Source organism: Orycteropus afer, unplaced genomic scaffold (genome assembly GCF_000298275.1).
Source record: "Orycteropus afer afer isolate SDZICR_OR568_19922 unplaced genomic scaffold, OryAfe1.0 scaffold00001, whole genome shotgun sequence".
Taxonomy (NCBI): Eukaryota; Metazoa; Chordata; class Mammalia; order Tubulidentata; family Orycteropodidae; genus Orycteropus; species Orycteropus afer.
This window is the reverse complement of record NW_006921588.1, coordinates 32631512-32644779: the sequence shown is the minus strand read 5'-3', so window position 1 is coordinate 32644779 and position 13268 is coordinate 32631512. Positions and strand designations below refer to the sequence as shown.

Here is a 13268-nt window from a genome sequence, read left to right as displayed (position 1 = left end):
TACCACCGCAGAAACCCAGTGGGGATTGCTATAAGCTAAAATCTACTCCATGTTAGTGGGTTTGGTTGGGTTGTTTGTTTTTTTTTTTTTTTTTTAAATACAAGTTTCTGTGTGCCCTAAAGGTTTGAATAAGACTATAAAAAACTGTGAGAGATTTCTATTATTATCTCTGTTACCATTAAATGAAATCAGGTTTAAGCTATGCTTCTGATCTTGTGTTTCCTAGAGAGCCTGAAAATCTGCTAAATGGGTAGCCTTGTGCTAACAACCTGATTTTTGTTCATATGCATCATACTACAAGTTTCTTGAGGAGCTCTAGTAGTGTAGTGCCTAAGGCACTAGACTGCTAACCAGAAGGCTGGTAGTTCAAAGCCACTTGCCACTCCTCAGGAGGAAGGTTGGGCAATCTACTTCCCTAGTGATACTACCTCGGAAACCCAAGGAGGGGTCGCTATGAGTCACGTCTGACTCGATGGCACATAGCAATAACACAAGTTTCTTGATTAGGTTAATTTTATTAAATTACATTCAGGAAACCAAATACATGCTATTTACATCTGAAAGAGAAGAGCCTTTTCTTTGCCTTACACTTAAAGTAATCCATATCCCTCATCATTTGGTCACCTCCTACCCAGCCTTGACTTAAAATCTTGGTCGTCTTATTCCCTTTTTTGGGGATGTTTATCGGTATTTTTCTTCACTGGTTACAAAGAAAATTCCCAAAAGAGACTGTATAAAATTGGGAATGCCTTATGCAGTAAATGGGAATTTAGGAAACATGTTTCTTTTTTTTTTTTAGGAAATATGTTCTTGTTTGTAGTGTTTTTTTATTGTTTTAAATAAGCAATGGGTTGATTTTTCTCTCATAAAGACATGTAATTTGTGGTGCCTTCTGAAGACAGGGTGTGATTTTGAAGACTCCTTGCAGCCTGACCATTCAAAGGGAGTTCCGTCATAAAGAATGTCAGACCTTAGGTCTCCATAAGAGATTGATCCCTCTGTCCCTATTTTATTGTGCATAAAATTTCCCAGGGGAACTGAATTAAATTGAAGATGTCAATTCTCGTCCTATTAGTCAAGGAGTCCAGATAATCTAGACACCCAGGTGTTTCTGAATATGGGAGCTGCACGGACCAGGGTAGGAAAAGTTTTCTTAAACCAAATCAAACCCATTGTCATCAAGTCGATTCTAACTCATGGTGACCCTATAGAACAGAGTAGAACTGCCCCCATAGAGTTTCCAAGGCTGTAAAATCTTTATGGGAGCAGACGACCTCATCTTTCTCTTGCAGAGCAGCTGGTGGGTTCGGAACCACCAACCTTTTGGTTGGCAGCTGAATGTTTTAACCATTGTGCCACTAGAGCTTCTAGAAAATGGTTCCCCACATGCCATTTGGAAGTGTGTCCAGGGGAAAATAGTATTATCTTACCAGCTTTTAGTATTAAATGAATAGCTTTTCCCTTAATTCTTTCATTTTAGACCTATTCTAATTCAGCTTGAGGCAGTACCAAATCAGATTTTGTTTCTGTCCCTGAAAATTGATATAAGCCATAGACTCTTCTCTTCCTTCCAAGCAGCCACTGAACTGAGTGCTGAGATGGGGGTAATATCAGGCAGAGAATGTGGAAGGCTTTAATAATGACTATGATTATGTCCAGAAACAATATGGCAGGACAGCAGGAGGTTGGAAGCACCACTGAAACAGGTGACCAGGTCAGTCTGTTTAGAATTAGGGCTTCAATATGAGGTCCAAAAAGAAATCACAATCTCTGTACTTACCTGCTAAAACTAAAAATCCAGGAAAATATCCTTAACCTAAATGCTAAGGTTCTTTCAGCTATGCCTGAGTTTATATTCACACTAATTGCTTTCTGTTGTAACAGATAGGAAGATGGAAATTTTCCATCTTGCATTTCTAAAATCCAAATTCACAATTTGTTTAAAAAGTATTATTTGGACCAGATTTAGTGCCTATTCAAAAAAATATGTCTGGGTGGGGGATGTGAGTACCCATAAAATAATGACTGCATGGCTTTTATGAAAGGTATTTCATTGTCTATAATGCTTTCTGAAGCACAGATGTGAAAGACAAAATCCATTATTCATGCCTTTCTCCTCTTCATGCAGATATGACTGCATAATGAAAGTTGTCATTCTGCCATGGGCATAACTCTGAGCCCCTCAGTAATAATTGTTTTCTAGGATCCAAGGATTTATGTATGAAAATCATGTTCACAATGCAAACTTGGTCTGAAAAACAAGGCTCTTGTTTTTAAAGAAGCACTGCTGTATTACGAAGAGTATTATGTTGTTTATTGACATTTGTATCAGATGTGAATTAGGAAACTTAATTACAGAATGGTCCTAATTCTCTGTAAGTGTTTGAATCAATTTATATTTATTCATTTTAAAATTAGGTAGAGAAAATCTCTTATTTTCTTTCAGTTAGTCAAGAGCAATCATTCTCAGCTGAACAATGGGAAATGTGGAAACTATTATTCTGGTTAAGGACTCAGCTGATCAGATTTTAAAGTCTGTATTAAGCGTAGGCAAATATGAATTCACTGGCTTGTTGAAATAGTTGCTGTATGTTTTCATTTCATTATGTTTAGGAAACAGTTAAAAATATCATTTGATAGGCTAGCTTCTTTTTAATTGGCCATTGTTTTGAAGTTGCTGTTGTCTGGTAGAGTAGTATAGTCCAGGTGATGTTGTTATAGGAGCTGTCAGGTCAGCTCCAAGTCACAGAGGCCCTGTGTACAACAGAACAAAACACAGCCGGTCCTGAATCATCCTCATAATTGTTGCTACGTATGAACCCATTGTTTCAGCCACCGTGTCAGTCCATCTTGTTGAGTATCTTCCTCTCTTTCACTGACTCTTTACTTTACCAAGCGTGAAGTCCTTTTACAGAGACTAGTCCCTCCTGGTAACATGTCCAGAGTATGTGAGATGAAGTCTCACCATCCTTGCTTCTAAGGAATATTATGGCTGTACTCCTTCCAAGACAGATTTGTTCATTCTTCTGGCAGTTCATGGTATGTTCAGTATTCTTCGGCAACATAATAATTCAAATGCATCAGTTCTTCTAAACTTGTCCTTATTCATTGTGATGGATAAATAAATAGCTACTAATGTTGTTGTTGTTGTTATGTGCCGTCGAGTCGGCCCCGACTCATAGCAACCCCTCCTTGGGTTTCCGAGGGGGTATCACTATAGAAGTAGGATTGCCCAACCTTCCTTCTGAGGAGTGGCTGGTGGGTTTGAACCACCAGCCTTCTGGTTAGCAGTCAAGTGCCTTAGGCCTATGCTACCAGAACTCCTATAGCTACTAATAGCTTGGAGAAAACAGAATTCATCGTAGCATAGTGCCTAAGGCACTTGACTGCTAACCAGAAGGCTGGCGGTTCAAACCCACCAGCCACTCCTCGGAAGGAAGGTTGGGCAATCCTACTTCCCTAGTGATACTGCCTCGGAAACCCAAGGAGGGGTCGCTATGAGTCGGGTTTGACTCGACAGCACATAACAACAACAACAACAACAATGGGAGACATTATCAATGCAATTTTTATTATATGTCTAAGGCATTTTGGTATTTCCAACTTTAATGATTTAGGAAAATTCTAGATACTCTGGACACATTAGGAAAAGTAGGCAAAACTGGTCATTTGAACCACCATCAGTACCACGCAGTTACTTTGGAGATTAAGCCCAGATGTTAATTGAAAATAATAAGAGAAATAGCTTAACTTTATTTTGTAAATTATATGACTTTATTTAGGATACTAATATATTATTTATTCTTATAATAAAACAATATATACAGTTACCAATTAATGGTAGATGCTTTCCAAGGGGAAAAAACACCTTTTGGACATGTTCACTGAAGTGTACCCAGAACCATATAAATAATTCAAATTACTGAAATTCACTTTTCAAATCCATAACTATAGTAATAACAACAGCCCCCATCTCTTTCTCTGTTTTTCTCTTTCCCTTTCTCTTCTAATTGAAACAGAGATGGAATTATTAGATTAAAGACTTCCAATGTAATTTTAGTCACCAGGACTACCAAGCCTGGAATTATAGATTTGATAGCTGAAAAATAAGCCAGTTCAGTCTCTGCATTGTACAGATGAGATGCTTTTATCAAAAAATTACAGAATTAATCAGAGGAGGAGCCTCTATTACAAATGGACTCTTTTGCAATATGCACTCCAGGAATGCCCACTGAGCTAAATAAAGCATATACATTCTTCAGGAGTCTAGCTATGTCAGTAGAACCCTGGTTTTATGTTCTTGAGCGTTTGTTTTTTTGTTTTGTTTTAAAGTGGAATTTGCCTTCACCACTGACCAGTGAATATGCATCTGATAAACTGAACAAAAATAATTGTTTAATGGAACTGAACTGAAAAATAGAAATAAGAGACAGAGACTTCTCAGAATTGTAGAAAAGGAGACAATAGAGCCAGGATTGGGAAACAAGGATCCAGAATAAATGTCCTCTTTCACCCAGTGAATCAGGGACTGGGACACAATCCATGAGCACTAAATGGTTGCAGAAGGAAAGTAGTAGGAGGCACAAAAAAATTTAGGATACCACCAGGACTACCCCCGACACACACTTAGATAAAAGATTAGGTATAGTCTGAAAAGAACTGAGGACTACCTGACCTAGTTGTTGGTGTCAACAACTTTAAATCAGAATTAAGTCAAAGTATCTTAGCTAAACATCCACCATAGGACAGTTGCCTGGACTGATTCTCAAAACAAATACATGAACAATCCCAAGAGAACATCCAAGGAGGGAGTTTGTGAAGGCATCTATAAGAATAAAAACCTAGCATTATGATTAGACTAAGAGTACTATTGTTGTTGTTGTTAGGTGCCTTCGTTTTGGTTGTGACTCCTAGCCACCTTATATATAACAAAACAAAATGTGGCCTAGCCCTGCTCCATCTTAGTACTTGAAAGTGCTTTGTAGCTACTCCAGTGTTGCTGTTACTGTTGTTGTTAGGGGCCATTGAGTCAGCTCCGATTCATCGCTACAATTATTCCAGTGTAGTAAGTAAAATTAAATCTTTAAGTTCCAGAAATACTCTTGTCCTAGATACCTCCCAGTTCACCTGTGAGTATGTATGTTATCTAGAATGTTGTTGTTGTATGTAGAATGTATGTAGAATATATATGTTGTTGTTGATGTTGTTAGGTGTTATCAAGTCAGCTCTGACTCATAGCAATCCTATATACAACAGAACAAAACACTGCCTGGTCCTGTGTTATCCTCACAATCCATGCTATGCTTGAACCCATCATTGTAGCCACAGTGTCAATCCATCTCATTGAGGGTCTTCTCCTATTTCGTTGATCCTCTGCTTTACCAAGCATGATATCCTTCTCCGTGGGCTGGCCCCTTCTGTCGGCATGGCCAAAGTATTTGAGGGGAAGTCTGGCCATTCTCACTTCTGAGGAGTATTCTAGCTGTACTTCTTCAAAGATGGATTTGTTCAATGCGAGTAATTAAGAAGTGATTACTTTCTACTCAACAAAATTATATTATCATTTTTAGAATATAATAGGTAGAAATAAGCTATTTAAAAAAATCTATAAAGGTGCCACTCTAACCTCAATCACAGGCAGTCCCCAGGTTACAAATGAGTTCCCAAGTGTGTCTTTAAGTTGAATTTGTAGTTAATTTTAAACAGGTACATACAGTTCTTATTTAGCCTTTCTTTAGTGCAAGAAAGATGATCTTTTCACATGGGTCAAGAAGCAGCTCCCTTGAAATTAACCAAAGTAAGGATGGCCAATTTATTATTAATTCTACTAAATAATTTTTTCTCATGACTACAGACAGATAATGTTTAAAATTCAGGTCTTGTTTATGTAGGATGCAGAAGAAAAGTCAGCATGTTAGGATTCTTATTTTTACCATCCCAGTAGGGATATTCCAGGAGAAGGATGCTAGACATTGAGATGTATGTTCTAAGAATCTATGAAATAACAAAAAAGAAGAATCATCACTATAAACCTTATTATGATGCTTACTAGACCATCCTGTAGCCAGCAGTCTGAGAGCCCTTTCCCTCTGACTTTAGTCTGCCTTCTCCAGCAAAGATGTCACACTCTGGTCACAAACATGACCTATACCTTCAGAAGTCGCAGCCATAACTACTCACAGAAGTGATCCAATTGGGCTTGCATTGTTCCATAAAATTTCAAATCCATTAGTTCTCTTCTTTCCCTGAAGTCCTGTGGTAGTTTCTCCCGGACTTTCAGGATAGTTCGAATTCCTTGGCTTATACAAAACACCCTTTAGATCTAACCCTTGTCTTAGCATTTGTTGCATTCTACCAATCACAGGTTTCCCATGAGTCTCTCCTATTACATGGTGAACTCCCAAAGAGTAGGAAGTATACCAATGTTCATGTTAGTATCCCCAGTGCTTGGCCATAGAAGTTCTCAATAAGTATTGGTTGACTGGATAAATAGAAATGTCATGATACTGCTAAACCCTAACATGCTGTGTTTTTTTTGTTGTTTTGTTTTTTCCCCTTCCCTAAGGACTTTGGCATTATGTTCCTGCACCACCTTATATCTGTTTGCTTGATTTCTTTTTCATATGTCAACAATATGGCCCGAGCAGGGACCCTAGTCCTTTGTATTCATGATTCAGCTGATGCTCTTCTAGAGGTAAGAGTTTTGTCCTTAAGAGTACAAAATCCAAAACTGAGAACATTTCCAGGATCATCCTTTATTTCAGTCAGTGCTAGATAGATTAGGGCAGATGGTAAATGACTGCTTTGATACTGCAGTGTTTCTTGTTGGGTTAACTTAGTGAAAATGAGGTTTTCAATTACCATATAAATTTTCATACAAAAAGTGTTCATCATGTTAGCATCCTTTATTAAGAAAATGATGTAACCTTTCGCTTAACCACTCTTAAGGAATGAATCATTTATAGCAGGAAAATCATTATTTGAACAGGTATTGTTTCTGTTTTATAAGTTTCAGACTGATTTATCTGGAGAGTGTATATGACTCAGGCTATTAATTAATAGGAGCTGTATATCCTGATGAAATTAAGTGGTGGTTATAGTTTTACTTAAAGCCATTAAATTATAGCTTCTGAAAATAATGTCAACATCCTTTCAACTCTGACTTAGCTAATTTAACTTTCTAAGAAGCAGAAAATTATATTATGAATTCAGAGGACACCTTTAATTTACAATTATGTGATTGTGTGCAGTAAATTCTACACTGAAGTATAAAAAGTAGTGATCAAACAAAATGATGTTTTCAGCCTCATCTATTCTTACTTAAAAAAATTTATAAAATCATTTCTGCTCCTCTGGATGGTAGATACAGAGATGAGAGAGATATTTCTTCCCTAGACTAATTTATGATATAAAAGGTGGTCACTTAGATCACTATAGTAAATTATTAGCATACTTCTCACAGCTACTTTGAACATTAGTGACTTTTATCCAGAAAAATGAACCATTAATATAAGTTTGAAAATTATACCCAAATGGATTAGTTGAAATAACATGATCTTGACTCTATCTTTATTTTTAAGTTTATGAGAGTAAGCCGAAAACTATCTCCTCAAAGTCTACTCTGTGCCTATTTAACGAAAACTTATAATTCTAGTAAAAATGAGAAAAAAAATGCAGAAAGTCTCCATATATTCTATATAAAGTTTAGTGGCTTCAGTGTTTGGGCCTCATTAAAAGTTTAAAGGATTATCCAGCACCCTCTATGTTGGCTTATATGCCAAAGTTCTGTTTTGGTGTCTTTGCCTTGCTAATGTAATCTATAATGCAAGGATTTCTTCTTTCATCTACTTTCTGGAAATCAACCACATAATTGAATTTTTCATGTTGCTGAATATTTTATTATATCTATGACAGTCAGTAGTTCTACTTATGGCTAACGCTGCATTTCACTTGACTTATGGGTAATTTATAAATACTGTTGCATGATGCATGACATTTCAAAATAGCGGGCAATTTTATGCATCTTGTAAATTAGAACTTAGAGGGGCTTCGTGCATATTGAAAGAAACTTTTCATTTATCAGTTTGACTAAGTTAATACATCACATGCCTTACTTTCATAGGCTGCCAAAATGGCAAATTATGCCAAGTTTCAGAAAATTTGTGATCTACTATTTGTTATGTTTGCCATCGTTTTTATCACCACGCGGCTTGGTATATATCCTCTCTGGTGAGTATGCCAACCCTCTTTCTAAATAGGCTTTGGGAACCATATCTTTTGAACATCACTTGAAATACTTAGCAAGAGGTTTTAGGAAAGGGGATGAGGGACTCAAAAAACAATTTGATCATATCTTCCAGAAGAAAGTTTAATTCTTTCCTAATATTTTCCACAGGATAATTACCAAAGGGTATGGTTTACATTGGTTCTGAAGCCACAGAAAGCCATCTGCCAATTTAGACACTGGTCTAGAATATGACATAAGAACCTCAGCCATGAAAGTTTGAATTAAGAAAGGAAACATGATACATATATGTAATCATGTAATCAGGTACATATCAGAGATTCTCCTGAATCGGGGTTCTCAAAGACTTGTCCCTAGACCAGTGGTATCAGTGTCACCTGCGAAATTGTTAGAAATGCGAATTACTGGTTGCCACTTTAGACCTACTGAATGAGAAACTTGAGATGGAGCCTGGCCATCTGTGTTTGAGTAAGTCTTCCAGGTGACTCTCCTACATGATAAAGTTTGAGAACCACTGTCCTATATAATTCTTCACATTATCTGAGTCGGGTCCAACTTGATGGCACATAACAACGACAACAACATCTGTATTTACAGCTAAAGCAGATGGAAGGTCTGACTCAAAAATAACCTTGAAATTATCTGTCTTTTCTTTTGTTGAGAACTCAGAAAAAGATGTTACTGAGTTTGATGAAATTTGACAGACTTTTCTATAGAAAAGAGGTCATGCTATCCTTTATAATTTTTCTGGAGGACTATTACTTGAACTACAAAAGTATGCAGGGCACAAATGTTTTACACTTAATTGCTGACCTGAAGGTTAGCAGTTCCAACCCACCCTACTGGTGCTGCACAAGGCCTGGCAATCTGCCTGCATAAAGATGACAACCAAGGAAACTCTCTGAAGTAGTTGTGCTGTATGACACAGGGTCACCGTGAGTTAGAATCGACTTGATAGCAGTAGAGGTTCTTTGTTTGATTGATTATTTTTCTCTCTCTTAAACTCTACCATTGATGGCAGATTTTTTTTTTCCATTTTTAAAATTTTTTTGAATGAGAAGCCAAGGCAATGGAAATGGGAGAATGCAGAGATATGAAAAGAATTAAAAATACCTTCACTTTTACTCCCAATATAAAGTAACAATAGTATAGTTGCAGTTCTTAAGTGAATAGTGTCTATCACTGGGGCTCCATTAACAAATTACTAACACACACACAGGCAGCTTCTCTTTGAAACTTTCAGTCCTTTTGGACACTCACTTATTATGAAGATGTTTCCAGGCAACAGAGCTGTGTGTTGGTAACAGACATTTATAAAATCTCATTATCGTTGTATATGAATGTAAGTAGGAAACATGAAGTAATTTTGAATATAGTGTGTCTGTAATAATTACAGTTATTTCAGGGTTGGAACTCTTGCAGGATCGGAACTCTTTCAGGATTATTAGCAGAACTAGTGGTAAGAATTTAAATAAATGAAATTGAAGCTGTGTTTCAAAGGCATCACTATCAAGTACTTTGATTTGTTTTCCTTTCCATGATTGAGTTAAAAATGGGATGGAACTCTTCTCACTTCTTCCTAATATGTAAAAAGCTTTTGAGGTTTAGACAGTAGTTGTTACCTAGAACATAAAAATCCGTTGCTATAGGGTTGGTTCCAACTCACCACAACCCCATGTGTGTTAGAGGAGAACTGTGTTCCATGGGGTTCTCTTTTTATTTTTTAGCTATTTATTGTGATTTGAGTGAAAGTTTATAGAGCAAATTGGTTTTCTACTCTACTGTTCATACATGTTTCGTTTTGTGACATTGAATCCAGTCCCCACAATGTAACAGCACTCATCCCACTTCTTCCCTGTGGTTATCACTTAATTTTTTTTTTTTTTTTTTTCTAGCTATTCCTGCCTTACTAGCTTCATCCCTGGGCAAATGCCACCCTTTTGATCTTGTCTGGTCAATTGTTCTAAGGAGTGGCTACCTCCCTGATGTTAGTGTTCACCCCATAGACTAGGCTATTGTTTTGCTTAAAGTTGAGCCATGGGTGTGAGTTCGGTTCCAGGCTTTAACGGTGACTAAGGTTCATAGTCTCAGGGGTTCCACTAGTCTCTTTAAGACCAGTAAGCCTAGTCTTTTTTATGATTTTGAGTTTTGTTTCACATTTTTCTCCCACTCTGTCCAGGACTTCTTATTGTGATTCCTGTCAGAGTGGCAAGCAGTAATAGCCAGATACCATGCAATTATTCTGGTCTCAGGGTCATGGAGGCTGAAGTTCACATAGTCCACTAGTTTCTTAGACTGATTATTTCTGTGCCTCTTTGATTTTATTCACTCTTCTTTGCTCCAGATGAGGATGGCCCAATAGTTGTACCCTAAATGGCTGCTTATAAGCTTTTAAGACCCCAGTCACTACTCACCACTAGTGACTACATCCGTCTACATCCCAATAGGATGTGGAACATTGTCTCTGTGGACTATATTATGCCAGTGGATCTTGATGTTCCCTGTGACTATGGTCTTGAGCCTCCAGGTCCAGCAATTCTTTCTCTCAGGGTGTTTTGTTATAGCTAATAAGTTTTCATAATTTTCTCCCATTTGCTGTACTATATACGTGGACATTTTTACAGCACATGCAAATAACTTATATAAAAATATCAATGGCCAAATCTGTATATGGTCATGGGTATAGTTCCGTTCACCTACAAATACCTGATCATTTTGCCTGTCTCCAAAGGTATCCGTTCATAGATTACCATTTGTTATATTGACTGTGCAAGATTGGGTATGTAATAGTATTTATCTTTGCTGTCTGTAGTTCTCGTGTACCTCTCTGTGTCTTCCTTTTCCTTAGTGATATTGTGCTAGTCACCCCCTTTTTGTATATTGCCTTTCCCTTTACCCAGTGTCTGTTTAATATTAAATAGTGATTTTCCATCCCCTCCCCTTCTATCTCAGTTAGCCATAAAAGACTGTTTCTTTCCATGTATAAACCTTCCCTTGACTTTTTATAGTAATGGACTCATACAGTATCTGTCCTTTTGTTTTCAACTTATTTCCCTCAGAATAATGTCCTCAGGTTCATCCGTGTATGAGGTGTTTTGCAGATTCTTCATTATTCTTTAACATTGCATAGTATTCCCTTGTATGTAAGTACCATAGTATGTTTATCCATTCACCCACTTATGGGTACTTAGGTTGTTTCCATCTCTTTGCTATTGTGAATACTGCTACAATGAACATGGATGTGCATATATCTATTCATGTCCCATCTCTCATTTCTTTAGGACACACCTAGAAATAGGATTACTGGGCCAAATGGTATTTCTATTTCCAACTTCTTAAGGAAGCACCACACCATTTTTCACAGTGGCTGTACCATTTTACAGTCCCATCAGCAGTGTATGAGAGTTCTAATCTCTGCATTGGTTATTTTCCATCTTGTTGAATTTTGCTATCGGTGCTGGGGTGAGATGATTGTTATCTCATTGTTGTTTTGATTTACATCTCTCTAATAGTTGTTGTTGGACAATCTACTTCCGTAGTGATACCACCTCAGAAACTCATGAAGGGGTCGCTATGAGTCGGATCTGACTCCATGGCAGTGTGTTGCGTTGTTGCGTTGCAATGGCTGTTGTGAGCATTTCTTCATGTGTTTTTTGGCCACCTGAAAGTCTTCTTTAGTGAAGTGTCTGTTCATGTCCTTCGCCCATGTTTTAATTGGATTGTTTATTCTTTTGTTGAGATGTTAAAATTGTCTATCAATTTTAGAAATAAGTTGCTTGTCAAATACGTTATTGTCAAATATTTTTCCCCTGTCTGTAAATTCTCTTTATACTCTTTTGGAGAATCTTTTGATGTGCATAAGTATTTAATTTTTAGAAAGTCCCAGGCATCTAGATTATCTTCTGCTGTTTGTGTATTTTTAGTTATGTTTGATAGTCTGTGTATGCCATATCTTAGGGTCCCTAAGTTTGCCACTAGTTTTTCTTTGATGAACTTTATAGTGTTAGGTTTATATTTTGGTCTTTGATCCATCTTGAGTTAGTTTTTGTATATGATTATAAATGGATCTTGTTTCATTGTTCTTCAAAATGGATATCCACTTTTGCCAGCACCATTTGTTAAAGAGGCTGTCATTTCCCCTTTTAATGGATTTCTGCCCTTTGTCAAATGTCAGATGTCCATAGATGGATGGATCTACTTCTGGGTTCTTAATTCTGTTCCATTGGTCTCTCTGTCTGTTGTTGTACCGATACCAGGCTGTTTTGACTACCATAGCTGCATAGTAGGTTTTGAGATTTGGAAATGTGAGACTTCCTGTTTTGTTCTTCTTCAATACTGCTTTGCTTATCTGAGTTCTCTTTCATTCCATATAAATGTAGTGATTGGTTTTCCATTTCCTTAAGGAATGTTGATAGACTCTGTGTTGGAATTAAATTATGTCTATAGATAGCTTTGGGTCATATTGACATTTTCACAATGTTAAGTCTTCTTATCCAAGAGCATGGTATAGTCTTCCATTTATACAGGTTTCTTTTACTTTCTTATAGTAGTGATTTGTATTTTTCTTTGTATAAAGTCTTTTGTATCTCTGATTAGGCTTATTCCTAAGTGTTTTGTATTTATGGTAGCTATTGTAAATGGTATTGTTTTCCATATTTCCTTTTCATAGTTCTCTTTGTTAGTGTAGAGGAATCTGACTGATTTTTGTATGTTGATCTTGTACTCTGCCACTTTGCTGAATCTTTCAATTAGTTCTAATAGTTTTCTTGCTGAGTCTCTGGGATTTTCTATGTATAATATTATGTCATCTGCAAATACATACAGTTTTACATCTTCCTTAACAATTTGAATGCCTTTTATTTCCCTTTTTTGCCTTATTTTCCTGGCTAGAACTTTCAGTACAATGTTGGGTAGAAGTGGTGATGGAGGACACCCTTGTCTGTTTCCTGTTTGCAAGGGGCATGTTTTCAGTCATTCTCCATTGAGAATAATGTTGGCCATTGGTTTTGTGTATATGCTCTTT

The 13268-nt window shown here is 36.9% G+C and overlaps 1 protein-coding gene across 1 annotated transcript in view; it reads left to right on the top strand.

The window, feature by feature from the left end:
- CERS6 (ceramide synthase 6) overlaps positions 1-13268 on the top strand; it is a 449112-nt gene that overhangs the window by 379628 nt on the left and 56216 nt on the right. The window contains exons 7-8 of the mRNA XM_007946770.2: positions 6566-6694; positions 8123-8229. Of these exons, the coding sequence (XP_007944961.1) occupies positions 6566-6694; positions 8123-8229 (236 nt within the window). The remainder of the gene's footprint in view (positions 1-6565; positions 6695-8122; positions 8230-13268) is intronic.